This window comes from Hyla sarda, chromosome 1, assembly GCF_029499605.1.
Source record: "Hyla sarda isolate aHylSar1 chromosome 1, aHylSar1.hap1, whole genome shotgun sequence".
Taxonomy (NCBI): domain Eukaryota; kingdom Metazoa; phylum Chordata; class Amphibia; order Anura; family Hylidae; genus Hyla; species Hyla sarda.
In genome coordinates, this window is record NC_079189.1 from 151,037,360 (window position 1) to 151,064,682 (window position 27,323).

Below are 27,323 nucleotides of genomic sequence, written 5' to 3' on the forward strand. Positions count from 1 at the left end.
TTTGTGGCCAAATATTAAACTTTCAACCCAACACTTATTATGCACTATAATTTCTCTAAAGTGCACATCTGTACTAAAACTCATTAGCAAACATAGCAGGTCTCTCTTTCTAGTGCAAATAAGGCAATGAAGCCAAATGTATGTTCGCAGCCCAGATGTACATGTTTGAACTGACCTAGTAAATAACTCTTATTGTCTGTGTGTTTACTGTAAACCTAATGGGACTGTGATCTGTTAGGATAAGAGATCTCCTCCTTCAGCTCTTGTCAATGCACTTGTATATGCTTCATTATGTATGCTGTTCGGCTATGTTCACTTGCCAGAATTTCTGCATGGAATTTTGCATGGAATTCCGCATAAAAATTCAGCATGAATTTATAGCCAATACAATTCAATGGGATTCCGCTGTCCCAGTCACACAGCAGAATTTCCGCTGCAGAAATTCCATTGAAGTGAATGGACAATTCATTTCTGAGGAATTTTCTGCAGAATTTTCATGCAGAATTCCATGCAGAAATTCTGCCATATGAACGTAGCTTTAGTAGTAACTTTATGTATTATGTATTTATGTATTTTTATAATATTAAATTTACCGTCACATACCTGTGACAAACCTTGTAACAAAATCTGTTGATTGACTGAAAGTTAAGACCATAGTCAACATCTGGAGAAAGTGACTGCATTTCATACAAATTCTTTGATCTTTCTTTGTGTCTTGTTTCGTGACTGCTGAACAAAGTTCATGTTTACAAAATTAAGGAACATAATCCTTTGTTCACCGGGAATTATTGGATACATGTTTGTCTGTCCCAAACCCCCATTTCCTAGGTATATATCAATCTGTGAACCTGAACCTTACTATTAAAGAGTTCAAATTCAATTTTAAGTGAGTAGGTAAATAAATAGTAATACCCTTGTGGCTTTAACAAAGGAGTCTAGGGGATGTTGTTTGCTTAGTCATGATACTGACAAAAAGCTTTTGTCTCTAAAGAGCTAAAGCAAACAGATGATTGTAAAAGAACACTTTTAGGAACCATATTCAAACAACAACTACAGACAGCATTGGCTGTGAATCTGTGACGCTGGTACTAGGCCTTAAACAGGTTTGGAAACCAAAGGCTTAAACACATATGCTCAATTTTACCATCAATTCTTCTTTATCTGAACTAGAAATGGGATACCAACAAAAGGATACCCTACCAAAGCCTTGGTAATTCCAGTGGAAAGTCACCCCAACTAGCTATCCAGCTTGTCATTGTCTATGTGCTTGGGGGTCTCATAGGATAATTGGGCCCAATCACCTTCTCAAGCTATGTATCAATTATATACTTTATTGACTAACTAACAATAAATCCTAAAGGCTCATTGATTATTGTAGAGACCCATAGAATACAAAAGAATTCTAAGCTCCAATGTAGAAAAAAAAAAATCTACACATCTTAAAACCATCTGTTTGCAGTACATTTCAATCACAGCCTAACCTCAGTGGTCCTGGAACACTATAAACATGGAGCTTTACCCATGCCTGGAATCATAAATTGCTCCTGGTCACTGGAGAATAATGGACAAACTGACACTAAAACCTGCAGTAAGACAGTTCTCACTCATCTGGGATAAGAAAAGGGGCCTGGCCCAAATTCTCCCTGAAAAGGCAAGAACATTTGGACAGAGCGCAGGGGCTGAAGGAGAATGATGTTCTCCAGTTTCACCCATTAGTGAACCAACTAACAAACACAATGGTGTTGTTATTCTTTTGCCATAAGCAACAAGACTCTGTGTGTGGGCAGCAGTTTAGTGAGGAGGAGGAGAAGTCGACCCCTTTTTGTCCTATTGATTTTGTTCTATTTGCATGACTTGAGCAAATTAAATGATGCAATATGGCTTTTTGTTACAAAACAAAGTGAAAGATACCACCCAGACACATATGTTGATTCGTAGAAGCTGTTTACATGAGAATAGAATGAAATCTACTGTGAACTAAGCATAAAAATTCGATTCAGCAATGGCCATTTTTCTTTACTGTGCTTGGGCCAGAAAGGCTGAAGCGCAAGTTTTCCAATAGTCTCTCAGGCCTTGACAACAACATACTTGCCACTGAAGAATTCTTAATTCAACTAAAACCAGGGTAAGGAAAAAGGGGACACCTGATGGTTCATTTCACGTGCGCGGATTCTTAATGAAATGATGCCTTAACACCAGTGCAGATAAATGCACAATAAAAAGGGCACATTTAACACATTCACCATTCAAGAGGCTATTCTTTATTGTCCAGTTAATGCCTTAAAGCCATTCAAAACCTGACCAAGACACACCATCACTTTTAAAGTCTTATAACCCCAAACCAACCATTCCAATGTATCCAACCTGATGGTCAATGGCATATGAATTACCAAAGGGACTGGTATGGTTATAATTTTTAGTGACATTTAAGATTGTCTACATGGACTAGTTTTTATTCATGTATAAAATGACAGCTAAGGAGAGATAAGATGTGACTTTTTTTTATTTGTTATCTTCATGTAGACCACAATAGCTCACAGCTATTCTAAAGCACTTAGGTTTCTAACACAGCGCACTGAAGTCAATAAAGGAGTGACATTAAGCCATATGATATCACTAGCCAACAGAACTAAGGTCAGGTTTAGGCACCATGTGACTCTTTGCTGTTGTTTAATGTACACCACAACAATGACCTGGATAGAGGAGTAAGCTGGTAGTGAAGTAATAGCACCCTGAGCGCATTAGTGCTACAGTCTGCCTTAGGTCAATTCCAAACACTACATTTGCTCTAGAAGACTTTACATGAACACTTTGGTAGTTATAGACTATATTAACTTATTACACATGAAAACAGATGGACAAGTACTGGAAACAAACCTTTTTAGACATCAATGATCACTCAGACTAAAGTTAAGATCTTATAAACTTTGCAGAAGGTGTAGGAAGCTATGGACGTGTCAAGATAAACATCTACACCAGCATCTATTTCTTACTTTCAAATTTGGCTCGAAGTGAGATCTTTTCTGTGTGGTCTGTAATATGAGGATGTTTGCAAGGATGTCTCTGTCCATGGTATGGGTAAGACGTAACAGAGGTAAAAAGTCTGAGCATCTGAGGTAATCGCTATATAGGAAAGTACAAAACAACCATCTCTCTTATACGCCATAGTCCACTCCTGATTATGCCATCATTCACCCCTTGGTTTCTATCTCAGTGACACTATTTACTTCATGTTGACACAATGTATCAAGTACATTTTTGTGAATGTGAAAACACAAGTCTTTCTATATACATAGACAGCTGATGGAAACGGACCCCTGTTTTAAACTCTTATTTATGACTATTAGGCAAACATATACAAATTATGTAAAAACACGTGTCTAGTGCCCACGTTTCTTTTAATGAATTTATATGACACATGTACATTCCCACCCACTTTGTGTATAAACAGAGTTTTGCTTACCTATACTGCAAATCTTATTTACACACCCTAATGCAAAGTTTCCTGTGTGTGTGTATGTGTATATATATAAATATATATATATATATATATATATATATATTATACATTTAACTTAAACATATACAGGGTGTATTTACTGTAAATAAATGCATACATACACACATCCTTTCCCTCCAACTTATAAACACCATTAAAAGGTACACAGATGGTAACGCAAACACTACAGACATATGTATACAAACTTACACATACCACCTCTCTGTTAATCCTTTATAGACAAATACTCTAAATGTTGACCTTACATCGGCAAGATAGTCAGAGGGAGGGACAAATAGCTAATAAGACAAGATCACATGGCCACCATTAGTTACTCATTCTTTGCAGCAATGAGTTGGACATATCCTAAACCTAGGGTAGCAGGTTCTTTTACATTAAAATTAATGCTTTTTGTACTACTGGCTATATATTTGGACTATGCCAGATGTGATGTTGATTCATTGAGTATGTCACACCTGTTTTCGACTTGGTGATAGACTCCACACAGTACCACATGTATGAATAAAATGCATGCCCCATACACAGGAACCTACAGAAAGTGCACTTTTTTTCTCAGATCTGTTGTTATATGTCATATGTTATCTATACATCCAATAAGCATCCATGACACGCATATATTCGATGTAGTCACTTGTCTATGATGCACATCATTTTGCAGAACAATGAGAAGAACAATAACTGAATATCAATATGTTTGCAATGTATGCAAAATGTTTATGCAAAAGAGCTATAGAGGCATCATATCAATATTTTAAAGTTTTGACGCCTGTAAAGTCTTAAAATTTCAAGAACTTTTGCCTAATCTAGTGTGTAGTATTGGAGGAACTGTGGCTGCTGTTTCCCTCACATGTGATGCTCTGGAGCCTCTTAGTGTCAAGAGCTGTTAGCACAGATGGTGAAGAGCAAAACCCACATGTAGGTACTCCTAGATCTGCAACCTGTGCCCCCCCCCCAGTTCTTGTCAAATGTGCTGACCACTATGGAACTGCAATGCCCAGCATAGCTGCAACTGGCTGATACTGTCTTTTACTATCTTCCATAAATATCTAATTTTAACTTGGTATATCTGATCATGTGAGAGCGGCTGTACTTCATGTTACTGCCATGAGGCAGACAACCTGTGGCTCATCCCCATCAACCATCATATGTAAATATGTTCTCTATTAGTTTTATTTCTATGTGTTTATAACAGATCATTTTTTTATTCAAATGTTGCAGGTGAAATTGTATTTTATCATGACTGACACAAAAAACAGACCTTATGAAAACTAAAAGAAATACTACTGCATACACCTGCACTCACCAACCCCCAGCTCAAAACACGTGTGTCCCATCCAGCTTGCTGCATACTACAGTGGTGCCAACCTGCAGCTCACCACTGTATGCATGCCCCTAGAGGTTAACTGCTTACCTTGGGATCTATATGCATTCCTGTGCTTTCAGGTTTTGGGCAGCAGGAGAGTCGGGGATACAGTCCTCTACATCCAGCTCCCCCCAGGTCCAGGCTCTGTAACTTTCTATGTCTCTTTTTCACACGTTTTGGTGGGTTCCCATTCAGGCACCTTCTCCTTCTGACTCCAGAGTCACTCTTCTCCCCATATTTAGCTTCACATTCCAGAATCAGCAGAATAGCAGCTCCCCAAAAAAGCATCCACTGGAACATCAGCATCTTCTTCCCTGCACAGTCCACTAAGAGAGTCCTGAGCAACAGACCAGGTGTCCTGTGTGCAGGTAGGGCAGGGCTTAGTGCTGGTGGATGGGACGTGTCTAAGAGTTTGGCACAGTGCTGGAATCCCCTCTCCTCTACAGCTGCCTGTGACTGTGCTGCTCTCACATCTCCTCGGGGCTCTCATGTTTCGCTCCTCTTTTTGCTTCTTTTTAAGTGGAGCACAAGGAGGTGCTGCCACCCCACGCCCCCTGACGTCACTGCCCCCTGTACACACGCCAGGCACCAGAGTGGGGATGGGGCTGGAATTTGTATACATAGCCACTGGGCTGCCCATCATAACTCTGGAAACTCACTCACATGCTGGACACTGCTCTGTGTTTACTAGTGCAGCTGGAGGATGCTTCAATACTAAGCATGCAGCTGATGGGCTATATGCAGCATTCAAACATTCTAGGTTATGTAGCACTACCCAAAATAGGTCAACTTGTAAGAACTATATATGTTTACACAGAAAACGATTAAACGAATTAAAATTCAGGCTGGATGTACAAACTATGCATAGGATAATTACAAGCGATTATATAATACATAGAAATAGGAAGGATTGGAATTCTTTATCCTTGGGAGGCAGGAAAAGAGAATGAAAAGGAAATATTATTATTATTTTTTTAAGTAAAACATAAATATTATTTTCTTTCCATAATATAAACAATGCTGTCTTTCAAATTGTCTCTCTGTCTTTTCAAAAGTTAATAATACCGTGCCTGCTATTACCATATTTAGTTCGTTTTCTGTTGTATACAATTGTTTACGTCCCCAAACAACACAAAAATAAACTGAGCATAATGGCTGATAATAGCCGAGACCAGCTCTATTACAGAGTATTTCTTAATGCTTCTTCATTTACATTATACTTATTGAATTGTAAAGGCAAATAGTTGATACCAGTGGAAAATATCTAGTACATGGAGTGCTTATATACACTTGTATCTTAGAATACTTGTATCAATTTATAAAAATGACACAAATTCTGTGGTAAAGTGCACTTTGCCAATATGTTATATTCTTAAAGGGGTACTCCACTGCCCCAGTGTTCGGAACATTTTGTTCCGAACGCCGGGTGCAGGCTGCGGGAATCGTGACATCACGGCCACTCCCCCTCGTGACGTCAAGCAACGACCCCTCAATGTAAGTCTATGGGAAGGGGCGTGGCAGTAACCACACCCCCTCACATAGACTTGCATTGAGGGAGTGTTCTGAATGCTGGGACAGTGGAGTACCCCTTTAATATCCTCAGAGACCCAGGATAAAATGGATCAAATGCGGCACTTACCAATGTTGCCAAAGGGTATAAACCAATGCCGGACAAGATAGAAAATGTATGTTTTTTTTAGAATAAATCACAAAGTACACTTTTTGAGAGGGAGCCTACCCTCTTCATCAGATCCTGATGGGGTAGCCATACAACACAGTGATGGTGTGGCCACAGAAACTGTACCTGCATAAATCACTTGTAGGTGCCAGATGCATATCATAACAGACACGCTCCTCTAATAGTGTTATCTAAATGTAAAGGCCACCATGAGCAGCATTTACATTTACTAATAATTTTTATGATGGTGCAATTGTTTAAGTTCAGCAATAAGCGGTTGTTTTGATTTCTCACATATGAGTGGATCCTACTGAAAATGGGCCAGCGTAAATAAGACTAAGGGGTTCACCCTATCTGATATTAGCCATGGAGTGATGCTGCTGCACACTAGAAGAGACAATTGCCCAGCATGTTATACATGTGTCCTATTTTAATAATAGAATACATGATACATACCGGGTGTCAGACAGTTTCCTGGCACTGCACAACCTCTTTAGTACCTCAACACAGTTGAGAAAAACACATCGGGGGAGATTTATCAAAATCTATGTGGACAAAAAGTTAACCAGTTGCCTATAGCAATCAATCAGATCTCTTCTTTCATTTTTCAGAGGCCCTTTTCAAAATGAAAAAAGCTATCTGATTGGTTGCTATTGTCAGCTGGTCAACTTTTCCTCTACACAGGTTTTGATAAATCTCCCCTATCATGTTGCACCCACATGCAGAGACACACATTATACAAGTGTATAAACATACAAAGGGAGATTTATCATTGCCTTCCTGACATTTTTATTGGCTGTAATTTGGCACAAAACTTTTGCGCAGTTTGTCTGAGAAATGCAGTGGACAAGATATATTCACTGCTTTTTTATTAGTTTTTTTAAGCGCAAAAATAATGCGAAAGCATAAAAAAAATGAATAAATTCATACCACTTCTGCATTTCCTTAGAAAAGTGACATCCTACAGCAAGTTCTGAGGTTCACTTGTGCAAAATTTATCAAAGTCTGTGCGCCGTCTTGATACATTTCACAGACGTATGCCAAAAACACAGCAGCACAGCTGTAAAGTGGCTGCACACAGACACATATTGATAAATATCCCCCACAGTACACGCACAGTATAGTGTATACGTATTCACATCGTACATGCATTACACATTACATTCACACAATACACATTTTACACATAATGGGGGAGATCAAGACCAGTGGAGAAGAAATGTTCCCCAGTTGCACATAGCAACCAATAAGATCGCTTCGTTTTAATTTTAACAAGGCCTCTGAAAATTAAAGAAGCAATCTGATTGGTTGCTATGGGCAACTGGTCAGCTTTTCCTCAGCATAGGTTTTGTTGTCCCATTATGTGTAAAATGTGTATTGTATGAATGTAATGTGTGAAGGAAAGCTTGGATCTGTGGGAAGGATAGCTGGGAGCTGTGGGAAGGAAAGCTGGGAGCTGTGGGGTCAGTCACTTCACCCCCTGATGAATATTTCCGGGGTTGCCCTATGAGCCCCATGATAGCTGCCAACTCCCTCCCCTCTTCTCCGCCCATCCTACTCTTAGTCCCAACTCCTGAGCTCAGCTGCAGGATGTTACACCAGCAGGGGGAGCTGTGGCTGGTTGTATTTGAAGACAGAACTAGAAGAAGGAATGTCCAGCGCAGGGTAAGGTCAAACAGGAACTTTATTAGCGATCACATGGAGCACACTGAAACACCAACGCGTTTTGGGTCAAACTGGACCCTTAATCATGGTCCAGTTCGACCCAAAACGCGTTGGTTTTTCTGTGTGCTCCATGTGATCGCTAATGAAGTTCCTGTTTGACCTTATCCTGCGCTGGACATTCCTTCTTCTAGTTCTGCCTATTGGACCGGTGGCCCAGCCGGTTAGTCCGGAAGCGGATGGGAAAGTCAGGCTGAGGTGAGCCGCCAACTTTTGCTGCTATTTGAAGACAGAGGTCAGCACAGGAGGAGGGGAAAGGAGGTTTCTTAATGGAGCACAGGTACTCCTCTTAAAGTGCAACTGTCACCAGTGTTTTACCCCCAGACATGAGCTTACTGTTGTGAACACATGCAATGCATCCATACCTTTGGTTGCAATTCCAACTGCTTTATCCGGGCAAAAATCATGTTTGCCACTTGGACCACTGACAGATAGACAGAGGTCCTCAGCACAGGTCTCTCTGGCAGTGGTCCAAGCAGGGTGTAGGGAGGAAAGGTGTGGTGGCGAGAGGGTCCATTGCGAAGTCCAGCCACGCCTATCCGACTGTTGCTGACCGGCATCCAAACATTTTCCCCTGGATAAAGCAGCCAAAAGCACATCCAAAGGTATGGTTGCATTACATGTGTTGCGTTGACAACAGTAAGCTCATGTGGGTAGTCTGGGGGTAAAACACTGGAGACAGTTGGGCTTTAACATGGCACTAGCAGCACTCTGCAGCTGCTTTGTATGACATAAACTTTTGCTAGAAGGAATTCATTGCATGGAGATTTACTATAAGCTGCTGCAGGCCACTGACAGATGCACTCTTACCCCTGTCCCACTGCACAATAGTGATTCCAGGCTGCCCCCTTGGGGATGGGCACCTTGAGCCCAACTGCCCCCTCCCCCCAATGCTGGAAGTGATAAGCAGCAGTACAATACCATATCCCAGTTTAGTTTACATGTATTACCAGTGTAGAAATTACAAACTGTTTGGCAATGGTAGTTAATACAGAGGAGGATACCACATATTTCTGGAGAACAGTAGACTGAGGATAGGTAAGTATGATCCAAACAGTTCTGCACGGCTTGATCATCTGCTATGTTCTGATCCCTCCCTACCTATGGGAAAAGTACTAATGTGTGTCCCCCACATTCTCAGTGACATCTAGGGCATTGGGCTGCTATCTGCTATTAGGCACTATGAGGTGGAGACACATAAGGGTACAAAAGTGCAGACGTGTGTTTTGCCGGTCTATCCAGCTTCCTGCTGGGACACCACCTGCCACAATTTTATCTCAATTTTTTTCTCGATTATTGTGATTATTGTGAGAATTGGGTGGAGAAGTTGCCACACGTAACTTGGGACAAAACAATATGAATCATATGAATTTCCTAGATAAGAGAACAAGGTGAAACAAAATAATCTTTAAATAGATAAATCCATTATGTCTCAGGGACATGGTATACAGCTCTAGATTTCCATTAAGTCATCTAAAAATCCTAAATGCACTTATTTCTTATAACAAAATAATGAAATACAAAGCCATATGCATCAAATGGTAAAAATGGCCTTATGCTGGGCAATGTGTCATAGCAAGAATCATGGAAGTGCAGTCTACGGGGTGGGTTTGGACTAAACATGATAGCAAAATATGTATAGGCTGCAAGTGTATATTCCAAGGTAGGAAATGTATTTAAAAAAAGCATCCGGCATTCCATTTGGATTTACCGAGTTCATCCTTAAAAAAAACACCTGCTTCCGATTCTGATAAATTTTTCATACAGATCTCCTCCTGTATTTTCCATTGATGCATGACAGATCCTACAGTGTCCTCCAGTTACCTCTATGTTTATGAATCACAGGCTCATGAAGTGTACTGTGTTCAATGCACTCCCTGCATTGCACGTGTTCTTTAACCCCTTAAGGACCCTTTGACGTACGCGTACGTCATGACACCCTGGTACTTAAGGACCCATGATGTACGCGTACGTCATGAAAAATTCCGACCTCCGCCACACAATGGGGCGGGGATCGGACCGGGATGCCTGCTGAAATCATTCAGCAGGCATCCCATGCAAAGGCCCAGGGGGGTTATTAGACCCCCCCCCCATGTCGGCGATCGCGTGACCAGGTGAGCCGGAATTAAAGGGAGATTGCGGGTGTCCATGACACCCACAACCCCCCTGAAGAGATAGGAGTGAGGTGGCAGGGGTGCCACCCCTCCTATCCTGCTATTGGTGGTCTAGACGCGACCACCAATAGCAGATCGGGGGCGGGGGGGGTTTACTTTCGTTTTCCCCGTCCTGCCCACCCACAATAGGCGGGGCAGGGCGGGGAAACCCGACAGGGACCGGCGCCGAAGATCCACTTACCAATCCGGAGGCTGCGGGCGAGATCCTATGCAAGCCGGTGAGTTGCCTAGCGACATCTGGAGGGTACAGTCTGAGACCACTAGATAGTGGTCTCTAACTGTAGCCCTCCAGATGTTGCAAAACTGCAAATCCCAGAATGCCCAAACAGCTGGCTCGGCATGCTGGGAGTTGTAGTTGCGTACCTCCAGCTGTTGCATAACTACATCTCCCAGCATGCCCTTTGGTGATCAGTACATGCTGGGAGTTGTAGTTTTGCAACAGCTGAAGGCACACTGGTTGGAAAATACTGAGTTAGATAACAGAACACAATACAGGAATAGCATGCAATAGAAATACATATTCCTGTATTGTATTCTAATTGTTACACATCCACACCGTTTATCTGGTGTAGGATTCTATTGTGGCACTTGTAGTCCGCTGCAGGCATCTTCCATTGTATGCATTTTTATGCTGGGGATCGCCCTTAGCAACGGACTACAAGGGCAGGATCTGCTCCCCCAGTATAAATGCACAACCGCATTTGGGGTTGAGCACCTCCAGCCATTTGAGACCAGGTTTTTTGTTGTTTGTTTAGATAACAGAACCTAACTGAAGGTTTTCCAACCAGTGTGCCTCCAGCTGTTGCAAAACTACAACTCCTGAAACGTCCAGCAGCTCACATGCCAGCGAGCGTTTCCACACCCCCTCAGAATTAGCGTCCACATGGCCAGGAACACACCGTCCAGCAAGCAGCAAGTCTGGGATGGAAGGTTCTGAAGACACCGAGCGGAATAACTTCTGAGCAGTCTATTGAGCACCGGGTGATTATGTTCTGTAAATCTCTCTACTGTTTTGTACATGGATGAATTTGGAGATAAAGAACTTTTTAAGTGCAATTGCCAGTCTATGTCTATTTCTATATATATGGTTTATTACACTCAGGAGACGGAGCCCTGAGATAGACATAGGGAAGCCACCCATTACGTGCACACCTGTGGTCTGATTATGTTGAGAAGTTGATACGCAAAACTACAACTCCCAGCATGCACAGTCTGTCAGTACATGCTGGGAGTTGTAGTTTTGAAACAGCTGAAGGTTTGCCCCCACCCCCATGTGAACGTACAGGGTATATTCACACGGGCAGGTTTACAGTAAGTTTCTTGCTTCAAGTTTTTCCGCAGCGCAAACTCCTTGCGGGAAACTTACTGTAACCCGCCAGTGCGAATGTACCCTAAAAACACTACACTACACTAACACATAATAAAGAGTAAAACACTACATAAACACCCCCTTACACTGTCCCCCCCAATAAAAATTTAAAACGTATTGTATGGCAGTGTTTCCAAAACAGAGTCTCCAGCTTTTGCAAAACAACAACTCCCAGCATTTCTGGACAGCCACTGACTGTCCAGGCATGCTGGGAGTTTAGCAACAGCTGGAGGCACCCTGTTTGGGAATCACTGGCATAGAATACCCCTATGTCCACCCCTATGCAATCCCCAATTTAGTCCTCAAATGCGCATGGCGCTCTCACTTCAGAGCCCTGTCGTATTTCAAGGAAACCGGTTAGGGCCACATATGGGGTATCTCCGTACTCGGGAGAAATTGCACTGAAAATTTTGGGGGGCTTTTTCTCCTTTTATCCCTTATGAAAAGGAAAAGTTGGGGGCTACACCAGCTTGTTAGTGTAAAAAAATAAAAAAAATTACACTAACATGCTGGTGTTGCCCCATACTTTTTATTTTCACAAGCGTTAAAGGGAAAAAAAGACCCCCAAAATTTGTAACCAATTTCTCCTGAGTACGGAAATACCCCATATGTGGTCGTAAAATGCTCTGCGGGCGCACAACAAGGCTCAGGAGTGAGAGAGCACCATGTATATTTGAGGCCTAAATTGGTGATTTGCACAGGGGTGGCCGATTTTACAGCGGTTCTGACATAAACGCAAAAAAATAAATACCCACATGTGACCCCATTTTGGAAACTACACCCCTCACGGAATGTAATAAGGGGTACAGCGAGCATTTACGCCCCACAGGTGTCTGACAGATTTTTGGAACAGTGGGGAGCTTTGTAAACGCACATGGCACCTGACTTCCATTCCAAACATTTTTTTTCCCAAAAGCTCAATGGCGCTCCTTCTCTTCTGAGCATTGTAGTGTGCCAGCAGAGCACTTGACGTCCACACATGGGGTATTCCCATACTCAGAAGAGATGGGGTTACAAATGTTGGGGGTCATTTTGTCCTATTATCCCTTGTAAAAAATCTAAATTTGAGGGAAAACCAGCATTTTAGTGAAAAAATAAATCATTTTCACATCCAACTTTAAGGAAAAGTCGTCTCACTGGACCCCTTGTTACGTGCCTTGAGGGGTATAGTTTCCAAAATAGTATGCCATGGAGGTTTTTCTTTGCTGTTCTGGCACCACTGGGGCTTCCTAAATGTGACATGCCCCCCAAAAACCATTTCAGAAAAACTCACTCTCCAAAATCCCACTGTCGCTCCTTCCCTTTTGAGCCCTCTACTGCGCCCGCCGAACACTTGACATACACATATGAGGTATTTTCTTACTCGAGAGAAATTGGCTTACACATTTTAGGAAGATTTCTCTCCTTTTATCCCTTGTAAAAATTCAATAACTTGGTCTACAAGAACATGCGAGTGTAAAAAATTTTGAATTTTCTCATTCAATTTGCTGCTATTTCATTTTCCATTTTACTATCAATATTTTAACAAATATATATATATATATATATATATATATATATATATATAGTGGTGAAAAAAATATTTAGATGTGCAAGTTCTCCCACCATCATAGGTATACCTCAACTTTGAGAGACATAATGAAAAAAAAAAATCGATAAAATCACATTTTCTGATTTTTAAAGAATTTATTGCAAATTTTGGTGGAAAATTAGTATTTGAAACTAAACGCAAAGAAACCCAGGTAAGTCTGGGAATACAATCACAATATAATCACAATTGTCCCAAGGCAGAAGTCTGGGGCACTAAAGTCCCATTAGGAACTAACTACCTTAAAACGTAACTTTTAATGAGTGCGACGTAACTTGGTGATTAGTAACAGTTAAAATGGTGTCAAAATATCCTGATTATATGTTTCACTGTTATAATTAACAGTCCAGTTGTGGGGTAAGTGGCGTGGCCTACAGGCTCTTCCGTCACAATAGACCTGCACCCACTGCACAGGTTTTGGTGGGGTCTATCGGTTCTACCACCATATAAGTATATTGCTAAGTGGTGCCTACACCTGAACCACCTGCTGTTGTTGGGGCCTACAGGCTCTTCCACCTAGGGTGCACAGTCACTACCTCTATTAACAGGTATATGAGTGACGCAATTAAACATATGAAAAATTGCCCCCTCTACATCTTTCGGTGTCACCACATCTAATTACAGATTAGACATTCTTATAATATGTCAACAAAAGTTAGATTTTATTTCCATCATTTATACTTTCAAAATAACAGAAAACAAAAAATGGTGTCTGCAAAAGTTTGGGCACCCTGCAGAATTTATAGCATGCACTGCCCCCTTAGCAAAGCTGAGACCTGCCAGTGTCATGGATTGTTCTCAATTATCATCTGGGAAGACCAGGTGATGTCAATCTCAAAGGTTTTAAATGCCCAGACTCATCTGACCTTTCCCCAACAATCAGCACCATGGGTTCTTCTAAGCAGTTGTCAAGAAATCTGAAACTGAAAATAGTTGATGCTCACAAAGCTGGAGAAGGCTATAAGAAGATAGCGTTTTCAGATATCAATATCCTCTGTTTGGAATGTAATTAAGAAATGGCAGTCATCAGGAACAGTAGAATTTAAAGCAAGATCTGGAAGACCAAGGAAAATATCAGAAAGAACAGCTTACAGAATTGTGAGAAAAACTATTCAAAACCCACGTTTGACTGCACAATCCCTCCAGAAAGATCTGGCAGATACTGGAGTTGTGGTACACTATTCCACTATAAAGAGATACTTGTACAAATATGGTCTTCATGGAAGAATCATCAGAAGAAAACCTCTACTACATCCTCACCACAAAAATCAGCGTTTGAACTTTGCAAATGAACATATAGGCAAGCCTTATGCATTTTGGAAACAAGTTCTGTCGATCGATGAGGTTAAAATTGAACTTTTTGGCAGGAATGAGCAAAGGTACGTTTGGAGAAGAAGGGGAACATAATTTAATGAAAAGAACCTCTGTCCAACTGTTAAGCATGGGGGTGGATCAAGCATGCTTTGGGGTTGTATTGCAGCCAGTGACAAAGGGAACATCTCACGAGTAGAAGGAAAAATTGATTCAATAAAATTTCAGCAAATTTTGGATGTTAACTTGGTGCCATCTGTAAAGCTGGAATTAAAGAGAGGATGGCTTCTACAAATGGATAATGATCCTAAACACACTTCGAAATCCACGGTGTAAACTGAAGCTTCTGAAAGTTTTGCCATGGCCTTCACAATCTCGTGACCTCAACATAATTGAAAATCTATGGATAGACCTTAAAAGAGCAGTGCATGACAGACAGCACAGAAATCTCAAAGAACTGGAAGACTTTTGTAAGGAAGAATGGGCAAAGATACCTCAAACAAGAAATGAAAGACTCTTGGCTGGCTACAAAAAGTGCTTACAAGCTGTGATACTTGCCAAAGGGGGCAGTACAAGGTATTAACTCTGCAGGGTGCCCAAACTTTTGTAGACGCCATTTTTTCGTTTTCTGTTATTTTGAAAGTGTAAATGATGGAAATAAAATCTAACTTTTGTTGACATATTATAAGAATGTCTAATCAGTATTTTGATGCCTTTTGGAGATTTTTCCATCTTTCCTTGGCTTCTTTATGCACAGTAATACAAATTTTTACCTGGGGTGCCCAAACTTTTGATCCCCACTGTATGTCTTGACATAATACACATCCCACAACAGCAACCTTTTATGCCCTTCCAAAAATGCACAAATCAACAAACCCTGTATGTGGACGACCGATTGTGTCAGGAAATAATTGTTTCATCGAGGTATCTAGTATCTATGTGGAAAAGGTGTTAGCACCATTTGTGACCTAATTACTGTCATACCTACTGGATACTACTGTCACCGAATCAACATCACTAGAGTCCCTCAAAGTTAAATCTCTCTACAGCAAAATTCAACACTCACTAGGGATCACAGCAGTCTCACATTTCTTGAACACTAGGAGCCCTTTCTTTTCAGAACACAATCCTTTTACTATTGAACTTCTGTTCATCCTTACACATAATTTTTTTTTATTCAACTGCACTTTTTTTCACCAGACACAAGGCACCGCTATGGGGTCATCTTGCTAATTTGTTTTTAGGGTGGTGGGAGGACACTATTGTTTTTGGTGATTTTTTGCATGAACATTTTATTTTGGGTTAGGTATATCGATGATGTCCTGATCTTATGGGTCAGAGATAGAGCACTTTTTGAGGAATTTGTTTGTTTTCTTAACACTAACGATATAGGCATGTTATTGACATCTGTATTTGGGGGCAAATCCATAAACTTCTTAGATCTCAATATATACATAGACTAGTTTGGCACCATTCAAACCAAAATTTACAGGAAACTGACCTCGACGAATGCCTTTCTGCATTGGGGAAGTTGGCACCCACATCATTTGAAGAGTAGCATTCCAGTAGGGCAATATCTATGTGCCCATCGGAATCGCTCAGCAGAAGTGCAATTTGATACCGAGTGTCAAGATCTCTTTAGACAGTTTAGACAATGCAACTACCCATGGAAATACCTGAAGGGGGCCTTTCATAGGGCTACATGTAGTCACAGAAGAGTGTTACTTGCTAATTCAAGACCAGTGGAGGAGTCTAAGATTATACCCTGTATAGGGACTTATGACGGCTATACCTATCGGCTGATGGGGATTTTACATACACACTGGCATCTGCTTACCATGGATAGGGACTTGGCGGGAGTTTTGAGCAAGAAGCCAAGTGTTACTTATAGGAAAGCTCAAAACCTCAGAGATCAGTTGGTCCATAGCCATCTGGACACAGACAAGAGAAATCAAACAGGGATACCTAACAGACCTGCCAGATCATTCCCATGCTGTCATTGTAGTTTTTGTCCCACCATCAGCAAAACAAAATCTTTTGTCAATCCTATTGATTCTCACACATACTATATTCGACAATATATCAACTGCAATAGCAAGAATATTATATATATCATGCTTTGCAGTTGCCCAAAAGTATATATGGGATAGACTACGCAACCCTTTAAAAGACGTATCTCACAACATTTGAGCACAATTAGGACTAAGACAGACACACCAGTGTCAAGACATATTCATTTGGCACATAATGGGGATGTAAAGGCACTTTGTTTTATGAGTTTGTGTGAACTGAAATTGGGCCCCAGAAGGGGTAACATTGATGCTTTGTTATTAAAGGAAGAAGCACGCTGGATCCACTGTATGAAATGTATGGCTTCCTCAGGTCTACATGAGGGTTTTCCGTTTGCCGCCTTTCTATAAGACCAGAAAATATCCTTTTTAGGTTACATTCTATTGATAATTGTGTGATTAGTTGAATTTTCTTCCTACCTGTAAAAATTAATGTTATATTTTTGTTGGGGTTATTTACCTTCAATTTGGAAATGATACCTACCTGTAAATTCTATATCTACTTCTCATAGGATATCATGCTGACTGACGTTCCATCCTGTTACTATATCTCCTTTTATATGTATCCATAAGTACAGGGTGGGCCATTTATATGGATACACCTTAATAAAATGGGAATGGTTGGTGATATTAACTTCCTGTTTGTGGCACATTAGTATATGTGAGGGGGGAAACTTTTCATGGGCGGTGACCATGGCGGCCATTTTGAAGTTGGTCATTTTGAATCCAACTTTTGTTTTTTCAATAGGAAGAGGGTCATGTGACACATCAAACTTATTGGGAATTTCCCAAGAAAAACACTAGTGTGCTTGGTTTTAACGTAACTTTATTCTTTCATGAGTTATTTACAAGTTTCTGACCACTTATAAAATGTGTTCAATGTGCTGCCCATTGTGTTGGATTGTCAATGCAACCCTCTTCTCCCACTCTTCACAGACTGATAGCAACACCACAGGAGAAATGCTAGCACAGGCTTCCAGCATCCGTAGTTTCAGGTGCTGCAGAATGGGCAAAACAAAAATTAGAACTGGACCCTCAGTTTACGCAGAAGATCTTGTTCAGTGATGAGGCAAACTTTTATGTGAATGGTGAAGTTAACAAACAAAACCACCGCTATTGATCTGACACTAACCCACATTGGATAGATCCCTCCAAGACTGTTGGAACACAAAAATTGATGGTATGGTGTGGTATGTGGAGTACAAAGATAGTGGGGCCATTCTTCATCAATGGAAACCTCAAGGCCACTGGATATGCAAAATTGCTACATGATGATCTGTTTCCCTCTTTATGCACTGAAGCTGGCACGTTCCCTGAGTTTTTCCAGCAAGATGGTGCACCACCACATTATGGGTGTCAGGTCCGAGCATTCCTAGATGAACAGTTTCCTGGAAAGTGAATTGGTCGTCGTGGGCCAGTTGAATGGCCCCCAAGGTCTACCTATCTGACCCCCTTAGACTTTTATCTTTGGGGTCATCTCAAGGCAATTGTCTATGATGTGAAGATACGAGATGTGCAGCACCTGAAACTACGGATACTCCTGCGGTGTTGCTATCAGTGTGTGAAGAGTGGGAGAAGAGGGTTGCATTGACAATCCAACACAATGGGCAGCACATTGAACACATTTTATAAGTGGTCAGAAACTTGTAAATAACTCATGAAAGAATAAAGTTTCCTTAAAACAAAGCACATCATTGTTTTTCTTGTAAAATTCCCAGTAGATTTGATGTGAAAAAAACATTGAAAAAATTGAAAAAAAATGTGACAAAATTTAATTGAAAAAACTAAAAAAAAAACTATTGAAAAAACTAAAGTTTGATTCAAAATGTCCGACTTCAAAATGGCCACCATGGTCACCACCCATCTTGAAAAGTCCCCCCCCTCACATATACTAATGTGCCACAAACAGGAAGTTAATATCACCAACCATTCCCATGTTATTAAGGTGTATCCATATAAATGGCCCACCCTGTACTTCCTTGAATGTCCATGTAAAAAAATGTTACATAGGTAAGACTACCAGGGACTTGTGTTTGAAAGCAAGTACATTTTCTAAATAAAATATTTCACGAAACTAGAATATATACTAGCAGCCTTATCCACATTTTACTACTATGTTTAGCCAAAGTCCATTACTTCCCCCCCACCCCGTCATAGATAGCACTTCCACGATTCCTGCTATGACATATTTTCTAGTCTAATGACATGCAATGTGAAAACTGTATCTTCTTCAATCTAGCTACTTTGGAATATATACTTGCAGCCTTATAAATATTTTGCTACTATTTTTAGCCAAAACCCACCCTGTAGATAGCACTTCCAAGATTCCAGCTATGACATATTAACATTTTTACCATTTTATACATACAAATTTGTACTTCATCATTGTGTGCATTTCTGCTACATTTACAATGTTTAGATGCCATATGATGTACATCCGGACCAATATATAATGCCCCTAAAACATTATGGAACTATCTATTCACTTCTAGTAATTTAGGGAGGAATTCCACATCTAATACAGCACTTTTGTACCCTTACAGTGTATGTCTGCATACCTTATAAAAGTACCTAATAGCAGCCCAATGCCCAGGATTAGCGTCACAGAGAATGTGGGGGAGACATTGCTCATTAAAACATTTCCCATAAGTAGTAGTAGGGCTGGGCGGTATACCGGCTCATACCAAAATTTTTGTGCTGAACCCATATCGCAATACCGGTTTGGCCCCTCTCCCTCGGGAATGAATGAATTATCAGCCCAGCGCTGTCCCCACATCGGGGAACTAATCATATGTGACCCGCGAGCGCTGTTCTCTCCCCCCCCCCCCAATTAATTATTAGCCCAGTGCTGTGCTGTCCCCACTGGGTACTACTCACATATGTCACCTGCAAGCCCCGCCCTCCTTGTCCTCTTGTTTGTTGCGGCCGCCATTGCTGACACTCTATACCAGTGGTCTTCAACCTCCAGATGTTGCAAAACTACAACTCCCAGCATGCCTGGACAGCCTTTGGCTGTCCGGCCATGCTAGAAGTTGTAGTTTTGCAACATCTAGAGGTCCGCAAGTTGAAGACCACTGCTCTATACTGTATCCCTATGACCGGGCTGCAAAAGGTAAACAAAATAAACTTTAACTCAGTGGGCCTGACGAAGCACCAAAGGGTGCGATACGGCTGTGGCCCTGACATCTGATTCCCCCCGTAACATCTCAGCCTCCCCGTCCTTCTGTCACCTGACCGCGATGTCACAGACCTGATCCCTTGGAACTGGTGAGCTCCTCCGTAATTTCTTTTTCTTATATGTGTAGATAAACTTTAACTCACCTTCCCCGTTGGTCCTGACCAGCTTCCTTGGGAATGGAACGTTGGAAAGCCATCAGCCTATCACCGGCCGCAGCGATGTTCTGCCTCGGCCGGTGATTGGTTGAGCCCACTGTCATGTAAGAAGCCGACTTCTTACATGACAGTGGGCTCAGCCTATCACCGGCCGAGGCGGAACATCGCTGCGGCCGGTGATAGGCTGACGGCTGTCCGACGTTCCCGTCCCCAGGAAGAGCGTAAGGCCAACGTAGGAACTTGCGTTAAAGTTTATATTTGTTTACCTTTTGCAGCCTGGGCATAGAGATACAGTATAGAGTGTCAGCGCCGGCGGCCGCAACAAACAAGAGGACGTGGAGGGCAGCGCTTGCGGGTGATGTGAGTAGTACCCCGATGGGGACAGCGCTGGGCTAATTATTCTTTTTTTTTTTGGGGGGGGGGGAATACCGTTATATACCGTGGAACTGTCATAAGTTACAAAAATACCGAGATACATATATTTGGCCATACCGCCCAGCCCTAAGTAGTAGGGCTCAGAAGATGGTAGAAGATCTAGGACTATACAGAACCCACTTACCTGTGGTCAGCGCCAGCCTGCTGTCCCTGGTATCTCGGCTGTCTATCAGCATGCTGCTTCTGTGGAGGCAGATAAATTCAGAGCACCACAGCCCTAGAGTAATATTTACTCTAGGGAGAATTAACAGTCAGTGGTGGGTTAATACCCTCAGTTAACCTGTTATGACTATGACTATACTTTGCTACATCTGTAATTGCCACCCCACTTATCAATAGAAAAAGTCAGGAGAAATCCACAAGAACCCGCTTTATATATGGGATGTACAGCCCTTTTCCACTGTTTATATTGAGAATATAACATATTGGTCAAGTGCACATAAGCATGTGTGTTCTTGGGGGAGATTTATCAAAACCTGTCCAGAGGAAAAGTAGCCCAGCTGTCCATAGCAACCAATCAGCTCGCTTCTTTCATTTTTAACATGGCCTCTGCAAAATGAAAGAAGCCATCTGATTGGTTGCTATGGGTAACTGCACCACTCTTCCTCTAAACAGGTTTTGAGAAATCTCCCCCATTATGTAGGAGCTTTTTTCTGCTGGTATCAGCCAGGTGCCTATAAGGTTCCACAAGTACAGTGATACAAGCATTATTAAGGTGTCTATAATAGTGGTAATACATTTTATGCAACAGAGAAAAGACTAAATCAGGGAATATCAGACATTTTCATTTTGTTTTGAAAATAAAGAGATCGTCTCCTTTGCAAAGACAGGGAGGGAAAGAGAAGGCAGAAACATAAACACACTTTAAATAAGTATAAAAAGTACAGTACACTAAGTACATACATGTGCCCATCACACATACACACATTTGCACATACACATAATAAACAGACTTTACACATAATACACTTACTTTTTCACCACTCTGATGGCAGCAGAAAAACTCTAACCTCACCATGCTTGCAGATGTCTGCTGTCACCCTCCCGTCCCGACTGCTAATACAGGAACCTCTAACTGTAATACTATATAGTGAAGACAGGGGGCAGCTGAGGGGGAAGGGAAGTGGGGGATTGTTAAGGAAGCACATAAACTCTTCTTAAGGTGGCACTGGCAGCACACACTGTAGCAGTTATGTTGTGTGAACCTGGGCCAACACCAATTAACAGCTGTGCCCCTTCTCCCCCCATGCCAGCCCTGATTTGAACCAATAGGCTATCTATTAAATATACCCTAACAAAAGCTCTTTGTGAAACCTGTCTGCTTTGGCTAGCATAGGGGCATCCAGATTGGAGGAGTTGATATATAACCACATAGTAATCTGTTTTGTCATTTCACAAAGCATTGTCTGAACCAGTAAACAAAGGCGATTTTTTAAGGGGTATTCTCATTTAAGAAAGTTACCCCCCTACCCACTGGGGATCCAGAGAATGAAGGGAAAATGTCCTCTGAATTAACGATGAGCAGGGGCCATATTCGAATTTACGATATTTCGCAAACATATGGATGAATGTTTGTTCTATGTTCGTGAAATTTGCAGATTCTCTATGTTAATTCTCTTTTTTTTTATAATGCGAAAATTCATAATGAAATTTGCATAGTGCGCATCAGTGTCCAGTCTGGAAGTGCCGATATTTGCATGAATATTCGCATAAATTTGCATCAAAAAAATTGAATATTTGTCATTATGAATATACACTGCTCAAAAAAATAAAGGTAACACTTAAACAACAGAATGTAACTCCAAGTCAATCACACTTCTGTGAAATCACTCTGTCCACTCAGGAAGAAACACTGATTGACAATCAATTTCACATGCTGTTGTGCAAATGGAACAGACAACAGGTGGAAATGATAAGCAATTAGCAAGACGCCCCCAATAAAGGAGAAGTTCCTGGCCGATGTTTTGGTCACTTTTGAGTGCTGGCAAATTTTTGAAAGCTGTGGCAAAAAGGTTTCCTGTGTCTGTCAGCGTAGTGTCCAGAGCATGGAAGCGCTACCAGGAGACAGGCCAGTACATCAGGAGACGTGGAGGAGGCCATAGGAGGGCAACAACCCAGCAGCGGGACTGCTATCTCTGCAAGGAGAAGCAGGAGGAGCACTGCCAGAGCCCTGCAAAATGACCTCCAGCAGGCCACAAATGGGCATGTGTCCACTCAAACGGTCAGAAACAGACTCCATGAGGGTGGTATGAGGGCCCGACATCCACAGGTGGGGGTTGTGCTTACAGCCCAACACCGTGCAGGACGTTTGGCATTTGCCAGAGAACACCAAGATTGGCAAATTCTCCACTGGCTCCCTGTGCTCTTCACAGATGAAAGCAGGTTCACACATGTGACAGACATGTCAGAGTCTTGAGACACCATGGAGAACATTCTGCTGCCTGCAACATCCTCTGTCAGGACTGGTTTGGCGGTGGGTCAGTAAGGGTGTGGGTGGCATTTCTTTGGAGGGGCCGCACTGCCCTCCATGTGCTTGCCAGAGGTAGCCTAACTGCCATTAGGTACCGAGATGAGATCAAGAGACCCCTTGTGAGACCATATGCTGGTGCGGTTGGCCCTGGGTTCCTCCTAATGCAAGACAATGCTAGACCTCATGTGGCTGGAGTGTGTCAGTAGTTCCTGCAAAAGGAATGCATTGATGCTATGGACTGGCCCGCCCGTTCCCTAGACCTGAATCCGATTGAGCACATCCACCAATGCTACGTTGCACTACAGACTGTCCAGGAGTTGGTGGAGGCTTTAGTCCAGGTCAGGAGCATGCCCAGGCTTTGTAGATAGGTCATACGGGCATGTGGAGGCCACACACATTACTGAGCCTCATTTTGACTTGTTTTAAACTGTAGTCTGGTTTTCCACTTTGATTTTGAGTGTGACTCCATATCCAGACCGCCATGGGTTGATAAATTTGATTTCCATTGATAATTTTTTTTGTGATTTTGTTGTCAGCACATTCAACTGCACATTCAAAATGTAAAGATCAATGTATTTCATACGATTAGTTTATTCATTCAGATCTAGGATGTGTTATCTTAGTGTTCTCTTTATTTTTTTGAGCAGTGTATTTTCTCATCAAAGATTTTTTGGAAGTAGTGGCTGATGTTGGAGGACAAAGAATGCTTATATAAGGGTGAATACACTCACACAGTTTTCTGTACAAGTGTCTGCATTCTTAAAGGGGTACTCCGCTGCCCTGTATCGGAAGCTCCGCTCCCCAGCGTCCGGAAGTTTATTGTTCCGGACGCTGTGTGCGGGCTTCCGTGTTCAGGGCCGCCCCTCGTGACATCACGCCCGCCCCCTTCATGACGTCACGCCTGCCCCCTCAGCGAAAGTCTATGGGAAGAGGGCGCGAAGGGGGCGGGTGTGACGTCACGAGGGACGGCCCTGAACACGGAAGCCCGCACACAGCGTCCGGAACAATGAACTTCCGGATGCTGGGGAGCAGAGCTTCCGACACAGGGCAGCGGAGTACCCCTTTAAAGGCATGAACAGTAAATAGCTTTAAAGGGGTACTCCCGAGGAAAAAAATATTTTTTAAATCAACTGGTGCCAGAAAGTTAAACAGATATGTAAATTACTTCTATTAAAAAATCTTAATCTTTCCAGTACTTTTTAGGGTCTGTATACTACAGAGGAAATGGTTTTCTTTTTGGAACACAGAGCTCTCTGCTGACATCATGATGACAGTGCTCTCTGCTGACATCTCTGTCCATTTTAAGAACTGTCCAGAATAGGAGAAAATCCCCATAGCAAACATATGCTGCTCTGGACAGTTCATAAAATGGACAGAGATGTCGTCAGAGAGCACTGTGGTCATGATGTCAGAAGAGAGCTCGGTGTTCCAAAAAGAAAATAATTTCCTCTGTAGGATACAGACCCTAAAAAGTACTGGAAAGATTAAGATTTTTTAATAGAAGTAATTTACAAATCTGTTAGGAGAGCCTATCCGGTGATTGTGTGCCATTTTTTAGCCCCTGTAAACAACATAAGGATTTTAATGAAGTGTTGTTAACCTATAATTTTTAATATACAGAAATTACCAAGTCTGTAACAAGGTATTATAAAACAATATCTGTACAGTAAAGGGCTATACAGATATTGGCCCAGATTTACCAAACTGTGTGAGAGAGAAAATAGAGGGATTTCCACAGCAACCAATCACAGCTTATATAACAAGCTCTGGTAATGTGAAACCTGAGCTGTGATTGGTTGCTGTGGAAAATCCCTCTATTTTTTCTCTCACACAGTTTGATAAATCTGGGCCATTGACTTTCAAAAAAAAAAAAAAAAAAAAGGCCAACCGGGCATTGTTCTTAAGCTTCCAATCTTGCTGTATGAACATACCAGTAGTGAGGAGTCACCTCTACACCATATGCACGCCTGAATTTTTTGGGGTTAGTTAGTTTTTGGACTGGCATTATCTTTAATATAAAAAAAATTATAAATGTTAGAACTCTCTAGAAACCAGTTCTGTCTGTTTATCAAAACTTAAAGAAAAGTTGTTCTGTTGCTTACCACAGGCACATCGCGGACTTTACCACTTGAGTTTTGTGAAGTTTACTGTTATTGTTGTCGATGTGGTTGAAATGGAACATGTCACCAATTGCTACAAAAACTTTGGCCATACTGTTAAATAAAAACATTTTGAGATGCCCTATAGATCAGACTTTCTGGCACAATAGATCAGACTTTCTGGCACTTATATCACTGTTTAGATCTAAAATCTCATATGACAGGTTGGTCACAGCCTTATACTTACAATTCATAGTTCTAAGTAATACTCTTGACCTTCATGTACATATTCATTATCTGACAAGCCTCACCCTTCATTAAAGCAAAGCCATTATTATTATCATTATTATTATTATTATTATTATCACCACCACATGCACTGTATAACCTGGTTGCTAACCTGGCTGGGGGCATTTTGTATCCCTCAGTATGCTGTCCTTCTAGCTTGATGTAACCATGTCCCCCTTGTAGACCATATTCCTACTGGGATGATAAAATGTAGAATTTAGGAGATACTATTACTATTCAATATCTGTGCAATATGTATTTGTATTTAGACATGAATATTTATATTAGCGCAAATACAGAATCCATATGCTGTTTATTGTATGATAAGTGTATTATTGCATATGCATTTCTATTATCAGAATGTGTTGGAGACATAGAAAGGTAATGAATAAACAGGAACTGTCACGATTCGGCTAGCTGGATGTGGATCCTCTGTGTCAGCGAGGGATTGGCGTGGACCGTGTCGGTGGACCGGTTCTAAGATGCTACTGTTATTCACCAGAGCCCGCCGCAAAGCGGGATGGTCTTGCTGCGGCGGTAGCAACCAGGTCACATCCACCGGCAACGGCTCAACCTCGCTGACTGCTGCGAAGGCGTGGGACAGAAGGACTAGGCAGAGGCAAGGTCAGACGTAGCAGAAGGTCGGGGCAGGCGGCAAGGTTCGTAGTCAATATGGATAGCAGGAGATCTGGAAACACAGGCTTTGGATAACACTAAACGCTTTCACTGGCACAAGGCAACAAGATCCGGCAAGGGAGTGCAGGGGAAGTGAGGTATTATAGCCAGGGAGCAGGTGGAAGCTAATTAGGCTAATTGGGCCAGGCAGCAATCATTGGTGCACTGGCCCTTTAAATCTTAGAGAGCTGGCACGCGCGCGCCCTAAGGAGCGGAGCCGCGCACGCCAGGACATGACAGCCGGAGGCCGGGACAGGTAAGTGACTTGGGATGCGATTACGCTCGGCGTAACAGTACCCCTCCCTTAGGTCTCCCCCTTTTTTTGTCCGGCAATTGCTTCACATGGGACGAGGACACTGGGAGCGATTGTAGGGTTTCCACAAAGGCAGGCAGAACAGCAGGAGTGGGAATGGGGAGGGAGGGCAGAGGTTGAAGCTTGGCACAGGGCAGGGTGTCACCAGGATGGGGGCTATGAGGAGGCACGGCACAGTCCCGATAGGCCTTGGGGAGACCAGGCACAGGAGGAGACACTGAGGCCCGACAGACGGGACTGGGAGCAGAGGTGAGACATTTCTTAAGGCAAGCAGAACCCCAATTCTTGATCTCCCCGGTGGTCCAGTCAAGGGTGGGAGAATGATGCTGAAGCCATGGCAGACCGAGGAGGACTTCAGAGGTACAGTTGGGAAGGACGAACAATTCGATCTTTTCGTGATGGGGTCCAATGCACAGTAAGAGGGGTTCTGTGCGGTAACGCACAGTACAGTCCAACTTCACTCCGTTGACCGAAGAAATGTAGAGCGGCTTGGTGAGACGGGTCACCGGGATGCAGAACTTATTCACCAAAGAGTCCAGAATAAAATTTCCAGAAGCACCAGAGTCCAAGCAGGCCACGGCTGAGAGGGAGGAGTTGGCAGAAAGAGTAATCCGCACGGGCACAGTGAGACGTGGAGAAGCAGACTTCGTACCAAGGGACGCCACACCCACGTGAGCTGGGTGCGTGCATGCCTTTCCTAGACGTGGAGGACGAATAGGGCAATCCACCAAGAAATGTTCAGTACTAGCGCAGTACAGACATAGATCTTTTTCCTTACGGCGAGTCCTCTCTTCATGGGTCAGGCGAGACCGATCCACTTGCATAGCCTCCTCGGTGGGAGGCACAGGCGTAGATTGCAAAGGATACTGTGGGAGAGGTGCCCAGAGATCAAGGTCTTTTTCCTGGCGGAGCTCCT

General features: G+C 42.3%; 1 protein-coding gene across 4 annotated transcripts in view; it reads right to left on the reverse strand.

Annotated features, from left to right (window-relative positions):
* Positions 1-21,897, reverse strand: part of HHIP (hedgehog interacting protein) — a 127,232-nt gene extending 105,335 nt beyond the window's left edge. The window contains exon 1 of one of the 4 annotated variants that reach the window (XM_056562869.1): positions 21,536-21,897. In XM_056562869.1, coding sequence (XP_056418844.1) covers positions 21,536-21,580 — 45 coding nt within the window. In that variant the 5' untranslated portion in view covers positions 21,581-21,897. Of the gene's footprint in view, positions 1-4,931; positions 5,373-7,017; positions 7,037-20,686; positions 20,899-21,535 lie in introns of those variants that run through there. The other 3 variants (XM_056562870.1, XM_056562871.1, XM_056562868.1) reach the window with 3 other exon arrangements.
* Between the last annotated feature and the right edge of the window lie 5,426 nt (positions 21,898-27,323).